Below are 23,652 nucleotides of genomic sequence, written 5' to 3' on the forward strand. Positions count from 1 at the left end.
AAGACGTCTCCACAAAACAAAAATGAAGCATAAAATAAGATTTTTAACACCGAAAATTAAAAAAAAAAATTTTAATGACTGATTTTTAATGAGTAACAATAACAATTGGTCATAATATGATTTCTGAGGGATCATGTGACACTGAAGACTGTAGTAATGATACTGAAAATTCAGCATTGGATCAGAGGAATAAATTAAATTTTAATCAGCATTCAATAAGACAACTTTTATTTTACATTATAATAATATTTTACTGTATTTGTGATCAGATAAATGGTGAGCAGAATAGGATTATTATTAAAAAGTGAACAAATCCTACTGATGACAAACTTGTGACCTGTGGTGTAGCTCCAGCTCCGCAAGATCAGACCATCTTTACCAGAGGAAGACTTCTGTTCCCCACTTAAGATGGTGCAGTCCAGGCCTGGCAGAGATTCTGCTAAGTGATCAGAGCTGATCTGAGGTCAGAGACAGGGAGCGAAGCCCTGTGTTGTGTGAAGAGGACTGTGATCAGGTCTGAGCCGCTGTCAGGGGCTGCTCTCGGGGTCTTTGTGTGGAAAGGTGCAAGTCTCCTGGTTGTCTGCTGGTAAAGATGTGGCAGTTTCGCTTTGCTCCAGGACGAGCTGGATAGTAGTGCTTTCCATCTCACCATCTTCAAGCTCTCCTTCTTTGGCCAAACGGAACTTGATGTTTAACTTCTCAGGTTTTTCTATGAGGAAGTAAAAAGTTAACAAACACTTGAAGTTCACCTCCAAAAATGGGCCTGTATCATTAATCTGTAAAATATACAAGACAAATATGTTAAGCAATTAACATGTTCAAATGGAAAAATAAAATGGCAGGAAAAATTAAAAGCAAACATTTATAATGAACTTTTATTCAACTTTTATTTTATTCAGGATCATTTCAACTGTTATTATGTTTAGTATTATGATGATTATTATTATTATTACATTTAAACAAAATTATGTTGCAGCTGAAAAGAGCATCCAACATATGTCAGAATAGTTGGCGGTTTATTCCGCTGTGGTGACCCCTGATAAAGAAGAGACTAAACCGAAGGAAAATGAATGAATAAAATTAGATTAAAATGAGAAATGTAAATTCTAAAAATGAAATTTTACTGTATATTTTCAATTTGACCATGATAATTCATTCATTTTCTTGTCGGCTTGGTCCCTTTATTAATCCGGGGTCACCACAGCGTAATGAACCGCCAACTTATCCAGCAAGTTTTTTACGCAGCGGATGCCCTTCCAGCCGCAACCCATCTCTGGGTTCACTACGGACAATTTAGCCAACCCAATTCACCTGTACCGCATGTCTTTGGACTGTGGGGGAAACCGGAGCACCCGGAGGAAACCCACGCGAAGGCAGGGAGAACATGCAAACTCCACACAGAAACGCTAACTGAGCCGAGGTTCGAACCAGCAACCCAGCGACCTTCTTGCTGTGAGCTACCTACTGCGCCACTGCCTCACTTGACCATGATAATTATCAATATTATTAATTTTGTTTAATTGATAATATTTATACATGAAATTGTGACATTAAATAAGAATTACATGCTAAAATTTATTATGATAAAATGTGTCATTATTTATTATTATTGTTATTATTATTACCATTTAAATATGAAGAGTTCAGATGGAAAAGTTCTGCCAAAACTGAGATAATGACATTGAGTGAATGCTTCAGGCACGTAGTACACCATCAACAAATAGATTTGCTTCAAATCATCTCAATCCCAGCGTCAGCTCATTCAGAAATAACAGTTTGTTGGCAAAAGCTGCTAAATGCCACTTGCCTTTGATTGCAAATGTTACATCCCGAGAACCAATCAGAAGGCGTGAATCGAATCATATGTGTTCAATCTAACAGTGCGCTGATACGACTGCTTTGATAAGCTTTATTCCGCTTTCAATTTTAAAAGATGGAGTTTCATGAACTGCATGCGCCTGTCCGACTGTCAGTGAATAGCAAATGAAAACATTCCTTACCAAAAAACTCTGTGCATTATAAGAAATCGAAAACACACTGTACAAAGTGTAGCATGCATGCATAACGTTTTTTTGCGCAGCGACGCTACTTTGAATGAGTCCGATTTACAATATATTAAACGGCAACTGCGTTTCACGACAGAGTAAAGGTGCTGTTCTTTAATCCCACATGGATGCTATAAGGAAAAACAAGGGATCAAGACCTTAAGTATGGTGAGACTGAATGAATGACAGCTTCTAAAATATTAACATAGACATCCATTTTTACCCAGCAGGCCTACCTTGTGTTTTATTTGCCAATTTAAGCTATTTTTTAAAAGATAAACAATGTACAAAACTATAAATTATTTATATTACGTCATAATACCTACATGCCTGATAAGCTTTTTGTAATAATGGACAATGCAATGATATTGATGTTTTATAATGTTTCACACTACATTATTTGAATCTACCAAGCTTAGTTTACAACATTGTTCTACTTACAATAAATCTAAATCCCAAATATCAGAAATGACAACAGATTTTTAGGATTTAATTAATGTCTGTTTTAATGTTATTGATTAATGCATTAACTTGACAGATTTCATTCATTCATTTTCCTTCTGCGTTTCCCCTGGTTTAATCACAGTGGAATGAACCGCCACTTGCTTGACTGATTTATGTATTCTAGGTGGTTTGTGCAATGTGTTTTATGTTTGGTAAATAAAAATTCTTATTGCATCTTTATTGATTTTTTAACTAATTACACTGTCTTGTCCCAATAGGTGGATTTAGAGGGTTTTGCATAAAAAGCAGACGTGGATTTAGCTGGTTTTGACGCAAAAGAAAATATATCTTCTTAAAAACAGGATGAATTAAAAACACTTTAGACAAAGAATTGTCTAAAGTGACATTTTTGAAAAAAGGTATTTTATTATCTAGCTAATAACCATATTATTACATATAAAATGAAACTTCTGAACCTTATCAGAGGAGCCTGAGAGAAAATAATAATTTACAAGAAAAGAGGTCTGATGGATTTAGAGGGTTTTGCATCTGATCTCTTCACATCTCAATATAAAATTACACTAAAATTATTTTCAAAATGATTAAAACATTAAATATTTTTATTAAATAAAAAAAATGACTGTATTCTTATTATTATTATAATTGAATTTAAATTATAAAATAAGGAAATACAAAAAGAAATTAAAAGGCAAAAACGCTAAATGTTTATTCTAAAGTGCATTCATTTTGTATTGGTAAATTTCTTCTTATTATTAATAACAATAAACATATTTACATTATGATTACTCATTACATATTTTTTACAAAAAAAAAATCAATGTAAGGACATTTACAATCAAAAGTAGCACAATGGGTAGCACTGTTGCCTCACAGCAAGAAGGTAGCTGGTTCGAGCCTTGATTGGGTCAGTTGGCATTTCTGTGTGGAGTTTGTATGTTCTCCCCATGTTCGTGTGGGTTTCCTCCGGGTGCTCCGGTTTCCCCCACACGCCCAAAGACATGCGCTCTAGGTGAATTGAATAAGCTTAATTGGCCGTAGTGTATGTGTGAATGAGTGAGTATGGGTGTTACTCAGTAATGGGTTGCAGCTGGAAGGATATCCGCTGCATAAAACATATGCTGGATAAGTTGACGGTTCATTCCGCTGTGGCGACCCCAGATTATAAAAGAGACTAAGCCGAAACGAAAATGAATTTTTGCTAATAAGTGCCAAAAAAGGGCTTTCTGCAAAAAAAAAAAATAAATAAAATAAATTGATATTTATGATTAGTTGATGTTTGATCAAATCACCTTTTCCCAGTTGTCTCTCTTTGGGCAGTAGGAGGACGTCCACATTGTGATGTTCCTGCAGAGCGGCAGTAAGTGTTGCTCCCTCTTTGCTGAAGAGGAACACTAGAGGAACCGTGATGTCATCAGTGGGTTCTCCATCTCCAACCATCTGAAACAGAGGAGTCTCAGCGCTGCTGCTGCCCTCTCTGTGATCTATGAGGACATTAACAACACACACATTCAGATTAGAACACTGCCGTCATATTTCATATAATGTTGGTAGTAGTCTATACTAATCTACTACCAGTCTTTACACCCTATATTAATCTGGTTGTGTATAGGCATGTCTATTTTATAATTGCTTTGATCATCTTTAGGCAAAATATTTTAAGATCTGCCTAGGGATAAAGGATGAAACCATGGTTAATTTGGCTAATTCTTATGCATTTGTAGCAATATTAAAGTACAATGTAAACCAAGTAAACCTAAAAATAAATAAGAGAAAAAGAATATACAGTAAGGAACACAATAAGAAGAATGTAAATGTAAGTGTAAACAAAAATAACGTGCTCAATAAAAACATTAATTCTTTTTCTTCCAGTAGGTGGCGCATTCACAGCATTTCCATGAGCTTTTTTCCCCTGATGTTGTCAATGAAAGCGCAGTGAAGTGAGGTATAAAAACCAAACACAACCAAACACTCAGGGCTTTAATATGCTATATACCAATTTATATTTGAGATGATGACAGTGCATGTTTACTAGTTTATTATATGCTTTTTGCTAAATTTAAATAAAAATGACTTTTTTAAAGAGGAAAAATAGAACAAGAAATACTGTAAAAAATTATTTAATACTTTTTCTTTTTGGGAAAAAAAAATTCAAAGAAGGATTAAGAATATAGAGTTGAAAACCAAATTCTTAATTTTTTTTTAGACTTTAACATAAAAAAAAATAAAATCACAGCGATGGCCTAAACTTAAGCAATAAGAAAACTTGTAAAAAAAAAAAAAATTGGATCCATTGTATCTGCCCAAATCTCATCCATACAGTCTTTTGATTAAATTTTTTATAAAATTAACAAAGACCAATACTGTTAAAGTTGTCAAACTGTTGCAGAATCTATCATGGGTTTCTATTTGTGTTCTGCCTGTGCCGCCAGTACAGTATGTCTGTTAGTATATCAGTCTTCTTTTAATGCTCCGTTTACACACTTTGTACTACAAAAATGTGTGCAGGTCTAGAAAGGGATCAGCCAAATATATAGCGAGGAAAATAAGTATTGAACACATCACCATTTTTCTCAGAAAACCTATTTCCAAAGGTGCTGTTAACTTAAAATTTTCACCAGATGTTGGTAACAACCAGAGAAATCCACAAATACACATTATATATAGGTAAATACATTTCATATGTATACATTTATATAAAACTAATTTAATTAGTTTACAAATTAAGTTATGCATAATGAAATGAAGCAGGGAAAAAGTTTTGAACACATGAAAAAAGGACGGTGTAGAAAAGCAGAGAAAGCCCTGACAGCAGCTTAAATCTCTCAGTAGTTCTTCAGCAACTCTCTGCCCTTCCTCATTGTAAATGAACATTAGCTGCTTTAGTCCAACATCTACATTAGCAGGATGATGAAGATGAAACCAGGGTGGACATTTCAGCAAGACAATGATGCAAAACACAGCCAAGGAAACTATCAAATGCTTTCAGGGAAAGAAAAATCTTGAATCCAATAGAAAATACAAAATATAGGTCAGATTTAATAGACAAGACCCAAAAAACCATAAAGATTTTTACACTCTGTTGGGGTCAGTGAAAAAAAAAAAAAAAAAAAAACTCACACCCGAGCAATGCATGTGACTTCATTCTCCTTATGAGAGGTGTCTTTAAGCTGACAAAATTAAAAAAGCCTTTAATATGAAGTGTTAAATACATTTCAGTAGTTTCTCCTTGTGTCATTCGATTGTTATTATATACAACTCATTCTTCACATTGTTTTTTGTTTTTGTTTTCTTTTTTTATTTGTATTGTTTGGGTTTTTACCAAAAAAGGTTCAATTCTATGTCAACAGCTCCTTTAGAAATATTATTCCCCCCCAAAAATATGATGTGTTCAATACTTATTTTCCCCCGTTGTAAAAAAAAAAAAAAAAAAAGTCTGGTTTCTAAATATGCATCTCAACTAGATCTCACCGATGAATATGACACCGATGGCTCCTGCTTCCTGTAGGCGTCGTGCTTTAGCAGCAAACATGCAGTCTCCTCTTAACGCCAGCGCTATATGTCCTTGCAGCTCCACTGTGTTCTCTATGGGTCCACATGCGGTATAGGGAACACTCTTCATGATGCGTCCTTTCACCTAAAAAGGATTGTGTTTAAAAAGTTGATGTGCCCTGCAATCAGAAGTGGCCGTACGCTTGCTTACCCCGTGCTCTTGTTTGGTGAGATCCAGTCCAAACTTTGCTGGACCAGCCATAAGGACAGTTCGGCCTAAAAATGGAGGGGAAATGAGTTGGACAATGAGTGGCACCACTTCCTCGTGCTCAGGGGTTTGGCTGACCTCTGCTACCAGCTTCAGCTTGAACACACCCTTCTGAGAATCCTATTGGGAAATAAATTAATAAATAAACTGACATACAGAAGGACAGATCATCACAGTGAAGGATTCGGATTTCTGTTTTCCAGTCCATCTCATCATGGACCAACGTTTATCCTTTTCATCATCCTGTTTCTCAGTATTTAACTGTGAATTGATTTTAATTAAAGAATAAGTTAACACATTGCTTAATATAAGAATGTTCAGTGCATTTGCCTGTCTCTTTATACCTATTTTCAGGAGCCAGCAAACTAGGTCAGAGGTCATGGAGACCTTGAGTGGAGCTGAGGGCTGAGTACTGGAAACAGCTGTTTCTATTGTTATTTCTAGGAGTTAATACTGTCTAAAATGTCTAAAGTGATATTGCTATTTTTACTGTTAAATCTTTTAAAGTGATTCTACTTTTTATTCAAGACAGACTTTGTGTAGTAAGAATATAACTGCGTGAATGTAGATTATACCGGTTTTTAACCAGTGTTTCGATAAAGACGGCTCACAGTACAGTCAGCCTTGGATAAGAAACAGATTATACTTTGTGTGTGTGTGTTCTATTTGATTGTTGATCCATTTCACAGGTCTGGAGTCAGCTCTAATCAGTCTAAAGGATGTCTGACGTTTATGTTTAGATATTGTTCAGAATTGTACGCACGAACCCCACGTAGAAATGTTCCTAGTCTATCTGTGTTTTAACCAATCAGGTTAGGACACCTGTATGTATGACGCAGTTAATGACGTTATGTGAGAGTATAATTGTTATTGATTGGTGATTGTAAGCAGAGCGGCCTAGGAACTGATTGCGAGTGTTGAAGCTGGCTTCTGCGGATGAAACTGCAAACTATCTTCAGTAAACTTAATTTATTTATTTAAATCTCTGACTCTGGCTCTTCTTTATCTACCAGACTGGTCATTCTTTGGGTTAAACTGTAAACTATCCCTACAACAGACAGACAACAGTTGTTCCCATTGCTCTTAGTGGCTACTAAAGCTATTCAATTTTAATTTAGTCATTTCAAATTAAGCGGATAAATATTAGATTAAAGTTAGGCAAAATAAAATCAGTTATAATATACGGGGTTTCTGCAAGTTTCATTAAATCAAAGTTAAGACTTTTTAAGACTCTTTTAAGACCCATGTGAATAAAATGTAGACTTATACAGGGCTAAACACTAAGGACTTTTTTTCTAATGGCCCAGTTACTTTTGTAAATAGTTGTTGTATTAATGTAGATCATGTAAAAAGATGTGTTGCTTTAGTTTTCTTTCCCTTATTAGGGAATTTAATTAGTAGCATTTGCTGAAAAATGTCAAACAGCTATTGTAAATTGTATTTCTTTGAAATAATAAACTTAAATATAAAAAAAAGATTGAGATGAATTATTGGTGATTGGGCATCACCCAGACTGAGTAGTTTTACTTGGACAAAGGGAAATTAAGACATGTTTAAAATGATTTAAGACCTACAACACTATATTTCTAAGAATTTAAGTCCCTGTGGACACCCTGAATATATTACCCTGAAATATTATTTAACACCCTGAAATATTATTTAAGTACTGAAATTACTAAAACTAATATAAAAATAAAACAAAACCAAAAAGCTGAAATATAAATCTAGTAAACAAATAAATATATTAAATAATTAAAAAGTATTAAAATTACAACAACAAAAAACGCAACTCTACTAAAAGCAAAAGCTGAGATTAAAATAACCTGAAAAAAATATAATAATAATTCAAGCTAATTCAAATATTTATAAATCCATCATAGAAAAAGGTACTCAAATCCCTGTTTTTTATGCACCTTTGTTCAACTATATTTATTTGTTTAATGGCTTTTTAGTAGTTAATTCTTCAGTAAATTAGCATATTACAAAAAAAATTACATTTAAGGATAATGTGTCACTTAAAACTGTAAAAATGCAAAAAAGCACACAAAATCTAAACAGGTGCTCAGCCAAACAACAAAAGGTGGAAATAATTCATAAAGAAGGCAACACTAAAGCTCCAAAAATATACATTTATTACCTTAAAAAGTTCTCACAACATGTGAAACGTTTCGAGTCTGATAAAGAGCCCCTGTGCTCGAAACAACACTTAAAACTGGAGTAATGATGTGAAAGAACTCAGCTTTGGATCACAGGAATATATTTCATTAAAATATATATTTACTAATATATATTTTAGTTTTTACTATATTTTAGATTAAATAAATAAGCTTTTCATGAGAAGAATAGACTTTAAGCACTTTAAAAAACAAATCAAAATTACTGTATGGCTCAAAAATAATGAAAACAACAACTATTTTATTTGATTTATTACAGTGAGTTTTCTTTAAATCGGAGGACAAATCTACATTTAGCCCTGTAAATATTACAGTCAATATAAATATTTCTAGCTGCTTTAGTCGAACACATCATTCTCTTTAGGAGTCACCTGAGGCACTGAGCCTTGACTTGCGGAGACCAGCTCAGTAAGGGGTGTTAGAGAGATGCCCATGCTCTTCAGAAACTCCACTGGCTCCAGGCCTGTGTCATGAAGAGGCAGCTCAATCCCCCTGTGTTCAAGAAATAGAGGAAATAAAGCCTTTATTTCATGCACATGCTTCTTTACAGTGACTCTGTGTCATCTGACCCACCTGACAGATGAGGCCTGCTGCGCTCTTCCCACACCGGTGAGGTATTTATATCCATCTCTGATTGTCTTGGCGAACGTGGGGTTGTTGGGAAACAGGGTTTGAGCACTGGGGCAGGAGTATGAAAACAAATCGTCCTGATGTGCTGGGGGTTCCTGTTTGATAAACATGAATGTGTCAGTGTTGCCTTCAAATATTTAGAATGACTCTTTTTTTCTACTTTAAAGCAACTGTTCATTGTCTATTGGACCAGAGGAACTACTTTTGTCATAGTTCCTAGAACTATTAGGAGAAAAATCTACTTATTACATGTTTGCACTGGATGAATTGGGTCATAGTTCTAGGAGTGCAGTTTGGAGGAATTGTGCTGAGAAATTCCTGGGCATGGTGGTTAGTTCCTATAACCACTGTAGCTCCAGTTCCTGTAGCTACTTGTTGCAAAATACCTTAAACAAGGAGAAGCCCAATGTTAAACCTTCAATTTTGAATTTAAACATGGCTATTATTATGGCTATTATATTATTAAAAGATGACCACATTTAAACTTCAAAACTAATGGTTTTATTCCAAACTCACTTCATAACCTCAGTTGAGTGTCTGAAACAAATACATCTGTGAGATGATTCTGTAGTTGTGTGGCTTTGAATCAATAAAAGCAGTCAAATCAGTTGTTAGAAGGGATACAGCTGCAGCTGGAAGTTGACACATTATTTATACTTTATTAAATAAACCATTTAATTGTATTAATGTCTACCCCTACCCTAAACGTACGTCTCATAGTAATGCAAAAAAGAAAATAGTTATAGGTGAACAGAGTAACAACAATGCTATATTGATAAGAATATCCACAGCTGTATCCATTCTATTTTTTATTTTCTAGGTCTATTCTTCGTATCTCATATTTACAATTTCTGCGAGAGAGCACCCCCTGGCTTTTGGAATAGCTTTACTACTGCTCAGACATGCTTCCCTGACAAATTACCCATTAATTTTATCTTAAAATTGCATAACATTATATTCACAAATACGACTGCAAATTTAGCTAAATCCTGATTACCATGCAGAGAGAGAGAGAGCATTTTAAACCTATTGCCATATCAGCTTCTATGGCTATGTCATGGCAAAAAAATTAAAGATCAGGTTTACCACATTTAATATATACCACTTTTCCAAAATAACAAAAATATGGCATTCCACAAGTGTATGTTTAACTGTTTCGTTTCTACTTCAATATTGGCATTTTGGGAGTAATTTACCATGCAGCCATACTAAGTCAGATGCTTCTTCTATGAAGTAGAATATTCACAGCACTGCTTTGACAGACAATTAACATTTACAATGTCAGCACAAACAAAACTATACTAATTAAATCCTCTGTTTTTCCCTTTGCTTAAGGGTAGTAGCAATTGGGATGATGAGCTCTTACCGTGCCATTGGTAAGACAGGAAGGCTGGGTTGTAGACAGGGATACTGGGAGCAAATGAGCCTCAGTAGTGAAAATATAGTCATCAATGTCTATAGGCAACTGACTCTTCTCTGAGAACAGCAGGTAGAGATACTTAAACATCTCAGCCAGGAAGAAAGAGTCCATCCTTGAAATAAACAAAGATCAAAAACAATTGGACTACTGCAGTACTTTAAAATTAATCTACCATTAATGAGAAGACAACCACCCAATTCACCAATTAAACATCCTGATTTTTCTGGTTGTGGCATGTGATGTGCCACATATACCATATACCATCTTCAGAAGCTATTGCATAGCAGATGCATTTTAAATGTTATATTCAGAAAAATGCAATACATTAAAACAATCATTTAACTGTCAACTTTAACCAAAATCTAATATTTCAGAACAATATAAATTGATTAAAAATTTTACATTTTAATTTTAATTAAATTTTAAAAAGAGCTTTTTAAAAGATTGTTTAAATGTACCTTCGACAAAAAAAAAAAAAAAAAAAAAAAAAAAACTTTTTCTGGATCCATAAAAACATGTACAAAAGATACTATACATTTCGTTTGCTATTTATTTAATAAATATTGTTTAATTAGGGGCTTAATATCCTAAAGTGGAATTTGGCATTTGTTTTGCAATCACCACTACTTGAAATTACCAGAAATTCCACTAAAGTACCGTTTACACTAACAGGTTTTCTTTTTAAAAGACCTACGTTTTGTTACATCTTGTGTCCACATTACTCCAACATCTTCGATCCACAAAAATGGTGGTTTTGAAAACGATAAACACTCAGTTTTTAGACTGGACACATTGGGGTTTAATTTCAGTTTTGAAATGCAAACTTGTGAAAACAGAGGCCCGGCTATCCATAATCTCTGGGTTTCTGTATTATATCGTTTCCTGATTCGTCAAGCCCTGATCATATGACCATCACACAAGAGGTAGACTGTAAGGTTGTATGTCAGCAAAATATACGCATACCCAGTGAGCGTGAATGTTCACGTATTATGCATCTTAAGCTATATAGAAATAAAATGCAATAAAAGCACTAGTGGATCAGAAAAAGTGTTGATTTACTACAAAAATGCAGCAGTGTAAATGGCACTAGTGTAAAAGTTTAGGGATCCAGCAGGCAACATTGTGGTAGTTGAGTCTCGGTACACAATTTGCCTTAATTAATGTACAGTTAAGTCAAAACTATTAGCCCTTCTGTTAATTTCTTCCTCTTCTATTAAATATCGTTTTAAATATTGTCTAATGTTGAACAGAGCAAGGCATTTTTCATAGTATTTCCTATAACATTTTTCCTTTTTATTTTCTATTTGTTTTATTTTAGCTAGAAACAAAGCAGTGTTTAGTTTTTTAAAAACTATTTTAAGGTCAAAATTATTAGCCCCTTTAAGCAATTTTTTTTAGATAGTCTACAGAACAAACCATCGTTATACAATATCTTGCCTAATTACCCTAACCTGCTTAGTTAACCAAATTAACCTAGTTAAGCCTTTAAATGTCACGTAGTATCTTGAAAAATATCTAATAAAATATTATTTACTGTCATCATGGCAAAGATAAAAGAAATAAGATATCAGAAATGAGTTATTAAAACTGTTATATTTAGAAATGTGTTGAAAAAAATCTTCTCTTTATTAAACAGAAATTAGGGAAAATAAGACCAAATAACAGACTCTCACCTGTCCTCATGAGTTCCTGTTCTCACATCTTGCACAGCGGCAAAACCACAGGGGACCCGAGCATGAGCGTTCAGCTTCTCCACTATAGACTGGCCCACTTTCAAGTAGTACGGATCACCTGTAGCCTAGAAAACAAGGCCAGAAATGGTATTTAAAAATAATGAATGTAGACATTTGAACTGGTTTGACAAGTCAACTCTGACCCTTAAGCTCGTTCACAATGAGTATATAGACACCAATACTCTGATTTTAATAAGACAATCGTCTGATTAAGGGTCTACCATATAAACTGAGATTTTTGATGACCTTAATTCAACTAAAGTCTTAATTAAACTATATATTTAATATATTTATTTAATAATTCATTTTTAGTCACAAAATTCAAGTGCAGTATAGATATGTAAACACCTAATCAAACTATTACCGTTTTGCTGAACTTTTTTGCTACATTTTGCAACAGGACGCACACACAGAGGTTGTCAGAACTTCTTTGATAAACAAACGAGAATGGCTTCAAGCAAGTAAGCACATTTTGGTTGCGAACAGGAAACGATGACTAAGCTAAAGATTCTAGAAGAAATAAAAATGAAAGAAATTATGAAGTGCCTTGACTCTGAAGTGTCTGTCGTGGGGGCATGAATGACAAGTTGACAAACATGAACTGTTGTTGCATGAAACCCCAGAGAAAACTATCGTTGAATGGTAACATAATGACGTCAATCGAACTATGTACTATAACATATAAAACGGGAACATTAAAGGAACATTTAAATAACCACACCTCAATATTACTGCTTATTTAGATAAAATCAAATGGTTAGATTACTGATGTCCATGTAAACGTAGTCAGTGACAACAAACACATCTATGTGCTGTTGTTGGTTGTTAAAAACACCTATTAGGTGTTTTTAATCTGCTGTTTCTGGTAGTAAACTTACTTTGTAAAGAAAGTATGTGCTCTCAGCAAACTCTGGTCTCAATGGGTGCTGTCCCCAGTGAACTCTGAACTCTGTGGTAAAGGCCTGTTGGATCAGTTATGTGGGCGTACAGAAGGGTATACAGAATTAGTACTGAAAAATTGTCTCAGATTTTTAGGTTTAAAGTGGTTTATGCAGATGTAGTTGTCTGTTTATTACCTCAGGGAGGAAGTTGTGCTGCTTCGTCACTTGATAAAGCATTTCATGCGTCTCGATGGCAGGTTTCAAGTCTCCTCTCAGAACCTGAAAGACATTTTTGACGTAGTTGATTAATTACTTTGAATTTTACATTGAATTTTGAGTTACTAATGCTATTTTCTTTGCATTAAGTAGTAAATGGAGACTAATGCAACTTTCTGCCATGCCAGCTATTGCTTTAAAAACATTTCACGAGTACATTTTTAAGAACAAATCACAAAAACTTTATTAGGTTGAATTTGACTACAAACTTAACTTTTGATTTAAGTTTTTGGACCTTTATGAAATATTATGAGTGGTGTTATTTTTAATATTGGTTATATATTTTTTTTGTAAATATTTTTGAATTTGTTTTATATATTTTTTTAGTTTAATTTTAGTTTAACTTACAGTATGTGTCTTAATAATATTTATTAGTTAATTTTTATTTCTATTCGGCTTTAAATGTATTTATTATTTTCCCGTTTGCCAATTTTACCATTTCAATTTCTGGTGAGTTGACAAGGCAGGGCATCGTTTCTAATTAACCACTGACATCCATAGTATCCCTTTCCTACTATGGATATCAGTGGCTACCAGTTTACAACATTCTTTAAAATGTATTTTCCTCTTTTAAGAACAAAAAAGAAACTTAATATGGTTTGGAAAACCCAGTAAATAGTAAGCAAAAAAAAAAATTGGTGGATTTTAGGTGGGAATTTGGTAAGCTATCCCTTTTATAGTTTATTTTGAAAAACTATCTTAATTATACATGCTTGTTGAGATCAATCCCACATATTTTCATCTTGGTGGCTTGACTAAAAGGAGGAAAAACAAACCATATTTAAGTTCCTAGCTAAACTGAGGTCAAGTTTTAGGATGTGTGCTAATAAACACTCCAAAACAAATCCTTGCTAACACCATGTACATTTTTAAAAAAAAGTGTCTATATTTAGATGCAAAAAAGTGAACCTGTAATCCAGGGAAGAAGGCGAGCAAGGAATCCATCCAGCTGCGCACATTTACTGTGGGATTGTGCATGTGGACGTTGAGCAGCAAAGGAGGTTGGCTGATGTACTTCATAATGGCACTGTAGTGCTGTCACAATAGACAAAGTCAAAGTCACGAGAGCAGATAACAGATGTAAAAGCAAGCTCTGTTTGACCAATGAGAGGATTGATTATTTCTGAAAGATAAAGAACACGTACTGTGTTGAATCTCTCAAGGTACACCTTGTCCCCAAGAAGAATATAAGCTTTCATCAAGTATTCATAATAAGAGTCGATTCCAGCACCAACACCGCTATCTGTCATGAGAAACGCAGAACATCATCTCAGTCTATCTTTTTTCTACATCCCATAATGCTTGTGAGATTTATGAGAGAAAATAACACAATATTAAACCATCAGTGAAGAGTTTTTTTTTTTTTACTAGGTACAATGATGTTTTATTAATTCCCTCACGATACCTTCGTTCAATATTAAAAATGACCCATTATGCAAAAATCCCTTTTATAAAATGTTTAAATACAGTTGTGTGGCAACAGTCTGTGAACATAAGCAGTTTATTATGCTGGTTATGTTCTGGTTATGAGATAGCGCTGGTTATGAAAGCATATAGTGCAGGTTAATGTGCTGGTTAAGAAAGCAACAGTCAACACAATGGCACAACTAGGCTCAAAGCCTAAAAAGGGCATATTCAAAGAGTTTATTAGTGGGGTACTTTGAGCTAAAACTTCACATAAACGCACTAGGGAATTTGGAGACTTGTTTTACATCTTGTAAAAAGGGTCATAATAGGTCCTCTTTAAAACTACACTTTTTTTTATAGAATGAACAAATAAATAACCACAAAACTTTGGAGTCTTTCTGCAGTGATATTACAGACGTGTTGAAAATACAAAAAGAAGCATAATCTGCAGAAACAAAATAAATTAGAACTTTGGCAACAGATATGTCCATGATACTAATGAAATGTTAAAATATCAAGCGTACAGAGCGAGTGTGTTTGATGAGCAAGGAGAACCTTTAACAAAAGAACTAGGTGAGATTTTAGGAAGTGGTTTATAAATGGCTAATTTTTTTTCCCCTTGACACTTGTTTCTTTGCACTTTTTTCCTGCATCTTAATTCTTCTTATTGTTCTGTAAAATGCAATGGTGCTACTAAATTGCGTACTAGTCAAATTATGCATTGTTTTGGATCTTGATGTAATTTTTTCAGTTATTTTGTAAGTACTTTCCCTAGACAGGTAGAGCAATTTATAACTAGAAAAAAAGCATCATGAAATGCAAGAAATGTAGAAAAAGGTGGATAGGTGTCAATAAAAGGATTGGATGTGGTGCAACAGCTTTGTGGGATTTGTTTGTGTAAATAAAGCAACGGCAATGTTGCCAATGCAAGGCCTCACCTCTACGAACCCAGTCTCCATTGTGGATGTTTATCACAGTACCAACAAGATCACTTCCTCTTTGTCTCTTTTCCCAGAGGACGTCCATAGCTTTCCTAGCATGTTCCTACAATGGATGAAGGTCGAGCAACTTCTTAGCGTAGATCTTTCACTGCTGAAGTCTTTAAAAAAGGAATTTAAAAAAATATGCTGGATGTTTACCTCAAATATCGTGTCCCCAGACATTCGACTAAGTGCTGCAAACTCTAAAATCAAGGTCCCGGCACAAGCAGTGCAAGTGTCAGACTCAGTGCCCGTACGCGAAAGTGGGTTCACAACTCCATAACGCAAGTTTACCTGATATGGGGGAAAAATGTTTTTAAAAAATGAAAGTAAAAGTAATTGAAGAAAACTTTCCTATAAAAAATTGGATCTCACTGCAAAATGATATTAATAAAAATAATAAATGTATTTTTTCTTTCAGTAAGTGCACTTGTGTTCAACTTACAGTGTTCCTACCTGAGAAAGAACTTAATAATAAAAAGTCATTATTCTGGTTAGGTTTCAGGTATCTTAGGGGTTAGTACCTAGTTATTACAATTATTTTAAGTATATAGTATGTGCAAAGCTGGACAGATTAAAAAAATATATAAAATTTCATTTAACAAAAATGCATTATGCCTGGGATGCTTGAACTCGGTTCTGGAAAGCCGGTGTCCTGCAGATTTTAGCTCCAACTTGCCTCAACACACCTGCATGTATGTTTCTAGAAAGCCTAGTAAGAGCTTGATTAGCTAGCCAAGGTGGGTCTGATTGGGGTGTAACTAAACTTTGCAGGACACTGGCTCTCCAGGACAGAGTTTGGGCACCCCTGCATTAAGCTAATCAAAAGTGACAGTAAAACATTTATAATGCATTTTTGTTTCAAATAAAATCAGTTTGTTTTAAATTTCTATTCATTGTATAATCCCAAATAAACATTGTTAAACAAAAAAAAAAAAGTAAATGGCAGAATTGTTTGCAACCTGGGTAATAACAAATGTTTCTTTGGCACCAACTGAACATACTAGATCAACTTCTGAAACCAAAGGAACGCACAAAAACAACTTCTGTAGAATAACCACACAAGTCTAGAGTAATGATACTGAATACTCAGCCTAATCATTAAATTAATGGATTAGATAATAGAATATATTAAAATGAATCATTTTTATATCTTGTAATAATATTTTACATCAATATTGTTTTAGTTGCATTTGTGATCAAATGTACATGCCAAATGTTTTTATTTAATTCAATACACTCCCATAAAACCCTTGTGTGACATGTTTTATATTTGCCTTAGTTTTTAATTATTCAATGAAAATTCTTTTTAAAACAATAATTTTAATATGTCATTGAAATAAAAATTCGAAGTAAAGATAAATAAGTTTGAACGCTATTTTAATCAGTTTGTCAAATACTCTGAATCTAAGTGAATTTTACCTTCTAATAATAATAATAAAAAATATAATAATAATAATAATAATAATAATGATAATGTTACCCGAGGATAAGGAAGGCCACTGGTGGTGTTAAAGGCAGGCAGCAGGCGGTATCCTAGCTCTTTGGCCATGTGTAACAGTTCATCTCTGTACCACTGCATTCTCTGTCCACGCTGCTTCAAAACATCAGCCATCACATGTGCACCCAACAAACCGCTACAAGAACAGGGAGAGCTTTAATCAGTGATGTGCTTCTTAATGGATACCCTTGAAAACAATCAACTTGAACAATATAGCCTGAAAAACTGGTGCCCAACATCTAAATTATTTAAAAATTTGCAGTGTGATTTTAAAAAAAGATTGAAGAAACAAAAACATCATGAGCCTCACCCGAGCACACGGATATTGGTCTCAAAAACAGAGACGACGATGTCATTGTCCAGTCTGACGTCTCTCATGATCTTTTTCACAGCTTCCTCAAACTCGTCCAGTTTGTTTAACAACTGTTCAAAACACACACAAACATAATTGCATTTGGTCTAGATGTTTCCATTAGTACTTTCCCGTGCAAAAAATGTCTGGTTGCATTGGTGTATTTCATTAAATACATGTTGATGCTTTACTTCCATCAAATCTGACTAGATTGAACTCACCACAAGAGTATCTAACGTGTCTATTAGGGTTAGAGAAAACCTGTAAAAAGAGAAAGACAATTTGTGAATAATGAAACAAAGAATCAACATACAATAGAAACCTTATGAATAAGTGATCAAATATCTAACTAATATTTGCAAGTGAATATAGCAAACTGACTAATTATCATAGGAGTCATGTGTAGGCCCACATCGAATCTGTGCATTTTAGCCCATTTTTCCGTTTTAGATTAACTTCAGTAGTAGTGTGCATATTTTTATGAGAATTCTTTACAACACAGTTTGTAAAGTAATTTTTACTGTCATTAGTTGATATAATACATGAGAAACTTACTTTGTTTACAAAACAAGTGGATCTAATTAGAGTTGCATTGTAAACCGTAAATGAAAATTAAAAGGGGATTCTTTTTTATTACATGTTTACTCTTCAAATCATTCCTCAATTTATTTATATTTTTTACCAAATTCTGTGCAGAAATAGGAAAAAATGTCCACAGATTCTGTCTGGCCCTGGTCATGTGTCATTACAAGGCTCATGTGCAACAACAGATTTAAAGCTTTGATAAAAAAAAAAAAAAGATTTCATTTTTTTTAATAATATATAATTAAACTAAAATGTCCCAAGAATATAGTGAAACGCAAGTGTCTTTATAGAGCTTACCCATTACTCCAATAACAAAACAACCAAATATATGTGTGCGTTTTAAAGCTTTGTCAGTTTAAAATCCTGATTTTCAAAACAAACGCAAAGCATAAACACAGAAACATATTATGATGTGCATGTAAAAATAAATAAATAAATATCTTACCATTTGTGCATTTGATTTGAGGGAGTTCAGAAACAGTGCGTATGAATATTGAGAATAATTTTGAGGTTTTTTAATTAAATTTTGCTAATTTTGTGTGCTAATAATGAAGTACTTGATAAAGCATAAAAAGACTCCTTAAATTAAAAACGTAACAAAATAAGTAAAATGTAACAGTTGTGAAAGCTTCACTCACTTTCCTAGAGAGTCATCAACGTCTCCTCGATTGGGTTCCAGCCCTCGGACCCTTCCTCTACAGCTGAGGGGCATCAACTCATCTGCAGGGTAGGCATAGTCCTGACAGAGGTAGGATGAAGAAGAAGAAAAAGTTTTTATGCAATTTTTTTATTTACTCTATAATTGAGAAATTATAACCAAATAAGTTTTAAACTATTTATTAAAACCCTAAAGAATCACATCAACTTGTAAAATGGGCATCAGATGCCACCTTTAAACAATCATTTCTAATAGCATTTATTTGATCTGATGAAAACAAACAAGTCAGATTCGACTAAATAAATAAATAATCAGAAAGACCATATTTTAGAACTATTTGACAATTATAATAAACAGTTGAACTTGGGTATTGACTTACCATGTAACTGTTATAGGCATGATCAAACATCTCTAGAATTTGGTCCCTTAAAAAAGAAAATGGTGTATTAGTTATTTGGAAGAAAGCAGAAGAAATCATAAGCAAATGCAACAGTTCATTCAGTGCTTTTTAATGTGATGTGTGCATGCATATAGATTTATAATGTGCAAATACAATTCAACACAATTTTTTTGATGGGAAAAAAGTGTGTGCTTTTATTTATCAAAAATACATTCGTTTGATCAGGAGTGTCTATGAATACATTGATATAAAGCAAATACAGCTGTTTCGAAGCATCTATTGATCAAAGAATATATAATCAAATGTGTCATGGTTTGCACAAAAATAAAATCCATCTTGAGCAGCAAATAACCATAATACATTGACTCCTAAAGAATCATGTGATACGGAAGGACAGAAAAGTATTTACTTAAAACTTTAATAATAATCATAATAAATTCTCATAATATTAATGGTTTTCTGTAATTTTGATCAAATAAATAAATAAACCTCCCTGAAATATTCAACAATATACAAGCTCCGTCTCAAATTAATAGAATTTTGTCTTTGCATAAGAAAAAAAATACATTGTTGCAGAAATGCTATTTGTTTTTACTTAGGTATTTAATGATAAAGGTAAAACTAACAAACAGACAATTTACCATGGTTTACCTTGAAACCAGAAATCATGACATCACTATATCCCCCACAAATAAAGTGTACTGTACATTCACACCATTTGTGCAAAGGCATTACAGGCCACACCTCAGAGGTTTACCACAGGAAATATCATGACAACAAACTGAACATTTTGGGTTTTTTGTCAACATCATTGTGTCCTGCAGCAATCCTCTCCCAGCTCAAACAGAACAAAGACGCTGAAACAATGAGCTCATGGATTTACAAGTTCAGAACATATAATCGGTGTAATAACATAATTAGTGTCAAACAAAACCAAAATGACATGTAATTAAAGTAGATGGGTAATGTTTGCCAACTGCATAAGACATTATAGTACCATGTCGTCTCTCACAATTTCCATGTTTGAATAAAGGGTTGGAATCAAAAGTTATCAAATATAAATAGAAAACATAATCTTAAATGTACACATCAAGGCAAGTCGTTACTATATTTACTTTATAAACCATACCAGTATGCATTTTCATGCCACTGGAACCATTTTTTAAGATATAGTATATTTTCCATTAAGTGCTGCTAATACTTATTCATTAGATACTAGTGCTTATTTACAACTTTTAAAGAGATATTAGATCTTATTCATTTTTACTTTTAGTGTTTATTATATATTATAGGCAGCACAGTGGCTCAGTGGTTAGCACTGTCGTCTCGCAGCAAGAAGGTCGCTGACTGGAGTCCCGGCTGGGTCAGTAGGCATTTCTGTGTGGAGTTTGCATGTTCTCTTCGTGGGTTTCCTCCGGGTGCTCCAATTTCCCCCACGGTTCAAAGACATGCTTTATAAGTGAATTAAATAATCTAAATTGGCCGTAGTGTGTGTGTGTGAATGCAAGAGTGCATGCATGTCTCCCAGTACTGGGTTGCAGCTGAAAGGGCATCCGTTGCATAAAACATATGCTGGAATAGTTGGCAGTTCATTCCGCCACGGCATCCCTTGATAAAACAAGGGACTAAGCTAAAGACAAATGATTTTTTTTTCCCTCAAATAAATGCATGCATGTTTGTGTGTTTATATATACATAATATATACACTGTGGATGTCAAAACAACCCTTTTTTGGATATGATTAATCAACACCCAGCACTAATTACTTTATTATCCATTTAATTTTACATTTTAGTTATCAACTTTTATTGGAATTTTTCAATAAGAATTAAAATATTTAAATTATTACTTGCTCATAATTTAAATTTCTATTTACAAATGAAGTAATTATTATATAGGTATTAGTAATTATGTATTTGCCAGTTCTAAAAATATGCAGTTTTTAAAATTTATTTATTTTACTGATATTTAATGTATTCATAAGACATAAGTTCTTACTTATTAGATATTGCTATTAATTTATTGGATATTCATACCTAGCACTAGGGCTGGGCGATATGGCAAAAATGCAATCTCGATAATTATTTTCCATATTAAGTTATATTGATATATATTTCGATGCAAGTTGTTAATGCTTCCAGATTTAAGCGTACCTCATCAATGACCATAGCCACAAAAATTAGAAGGTCCATTAAATGGTATAACATATTTTCAGCCAATACATTTTCGGAGGCCAAAATTCGGTACATCTCAAATATCAACACACTTTTAGATTACCATTGTTGCACATTTCTGCTGAGTAATTGGCTCTTAGATCAATACAGAGAAAAAAAGTCCAGTTTCATTGTTATTGAAAACAATTTTATCACGATTCGATATAATATCGTTTATCAGTCCAGCCCTACCTAGCACTTTTATGTTTCATACTAATATGTGATGATGACAAGCTAATAGACAGTAGTATCTAACTAAGTACTACTATTCAATTAAAACAGAATATATCAGTATACTACAACACTTTCTTTCAAAAGGTATTTATATTTGAGAAATAAGCACTAGCGTTTAATATACAAGTACTAGTAACTAAAGAACAGTAGTAGTTAATAACATAAAATAAGTATTAGTAATATGAAAATAGCTACTTGTACGTTTAATAGATTAAATGTTAAAACAGCTTGTCCACATATCAATAATACACATCCCTATTAACATGTTTTTTTTTTTTTTATAGAAACTACCATCAGTCTTAATCTTGTCTTGTAACACAATTGAGGTAAAATTGGTTTTACATTGTGACATTCATTTGAAATGTTTACTTGAGACTATAGACTATATATATTGTTTACCACGCTACTTTTAATAATCTGTCTAAAATATCAGAATGCCTTCAAAACAAGTTTAGCCCTGTTGAATTGACTGTGAACAAAGTTGTATTGTGATAATGTAAAATTGTGCTGCAACTAAAATTGCCTACACCCCAAAAAAGTGAAGTTTGCTGCTTGCTTAAACTACTTATTTAAAATGAGTTGAAACGACCCATTTCTTTAGTTTTTTTAGACAACCTAATAGTTTTATGTTCAATCAACTTAAATCATCAAAATCTAATAATTTTGCCAAATTCCTTTGTTGTCCCAACTCAAATCGATTGTGTGGAACCCAGCATATTTTACAGTGAATTTGCAAAAAAATAATAATAATAATAATTCCCCCAGAAATTATATTATTAAGAAAAAAGTCTGAATGTGAAAATTCAGACTTTTGTAAGTCGCTTTGGATAAAAGCGTCAGCTAAATGACTAAATGTAAATGTAAAACCAACTTTACCTCAATATACACTCACCTGATTTCGGACTTTTCCTCTGGTGTCATCGCTTGTCCATCGTGACCACTGACTTCAGCCAAAGGACAGGAGATGACCAAAGCTGCCAAAGTCACGACAAGCCCACCACAAGCCCGTGTTTCTCTTGTAATCCAGTTTCTCCTCATTTTAAGCCACTTTAAAATCGACCAAACCCTTTAAGTAACGTTACAGTAATCACTACCTGACTTAACAGGCCTGTCAATGTTTCATCGCGTCTTTATGTTGTCCTTTGCAGTTCGTTGACATTCCTGCATCAATTCACCTCTTTAATAATCTCCAGAATATTGTAATTAAGTATGTGCGCACTTTGGATTAAAGCAACAGACAGGTATTTATTTACAACACCGACCTAAAGCAGATTGTCTACCCGTCGAGCTAACGGCGGCTAACTAACAAACTTGCCCACAAATGTGTTTCTTAGCACTTCTTTTGAGCTCCTTAGTTCCCGTTGATGTTTCTGGATGTATATCCTGTCGAAATGACTCGGTCCAGCTCCTCGTCAGCTCCATCCCACCTAGATTTATCCCCTCATTTCGCTTAGTTTTGTTTAGCCGATCAGCCACATCCGGGCGCGACCTGATGATGTAATCACAGTGTGCCGCCGAACACAGCGTTTAGGAAAATTAAAAACATTTTCTAATCGTACATTATTCCTTTAATCCAATATCATTTATGATTTGGGGAAAATATAAAAGTGTTGCAGATTTTTTTTTACAAATGTATTTATTTTATTATGTGACAAAATAGTAGGCTAAAGAAATATATTTATTCGTGTTGTTGTTTATTTGGTCTGTTTGTATGCAGTTCATTAAAATATATTGATGTCAGACAAAAGCACGAGTTTAAGACAGAGAAATATATATTTCACATAACATTTGATATCGTTTTGTTGTATTATGATTTCTGTAATTACTTTATTGTGTAATTATTGTATTATTTTGTATTTTCAATGACCCCCGTCCAAAAGCAACCCCCATAATAATAATATAGAATATATAGTAATTTTAATAATTTCTATTGGCAAAATA

The 23,652-nt window shown here is 33.5% G+C and overlaps 1 protein-coding gene across 2 annotated transcripts; it reads right to left on the reverse strand.

The window, feature by feature from the left end:
* Positions 1–58: 58 nt before the first annotated feature.
* On the reverse strand, positions 59–23,214 carry si:ch211-282j22.3. 2 transcript variants are annotated; one of them, XM_003200833.7, is made up of 20 exons: positions 22,604–23,214; positions 19,244–19,289; positions 18,845–18,945; positions 17,843–17,882; positions 17,580–17,692; positions 17,252–17,405; positions 15,928–16,062; positions 15,727–15,832; positions 14,527–14,624; positions 14,291–14,416; positions 13,301–13,384; positions 13,103–13,186; positions 12,165–12,289; positions 10,438–10,603; positions 9,015–9,166; positions 8,813–8,933; positions 6,211–6,387; positions 5,979–6,144; positions 3,800–3,991; positions 59–709 (listed from the first exon to the last, which is right to left on the reverse strand). In XM_003200833.7, the coding sequence occupies exons 1-20, from the start codon at positions 22,747–22,749 to the stop codon at positions 528–530; spliced, it is 2,514 nt and encodes an 837-aa protein (XP_003200881.1). In that variant the 5' UTR covers positions 22,750–23,214; the 3' UTR covers positions 59–527. The 2 variants fall into 2 exon arrangements, with proteins under 2 accessions (XP_003200881.1, XP_021324707.1); XM_021469032.3 differs by having other exon boundaries at positions 59–776.
* Positions 23,215–23,652: the final 438 nt, after the last annotated feature.

The sequence above is a fragment of the Danio rerio genome, chromosome 21, assembly GCF_049306965.1.
Source record: "Danio rerio strain Tuebingen ecotype United States chromosome 21, GRCz12tu, whole genome shotgun sequence".
Lineage (NCBI taxonomy): Eukaryota > Metazoa > Chordata > Actinopteri > Cypriniformes > Danionidae > Danio > Danio rerio.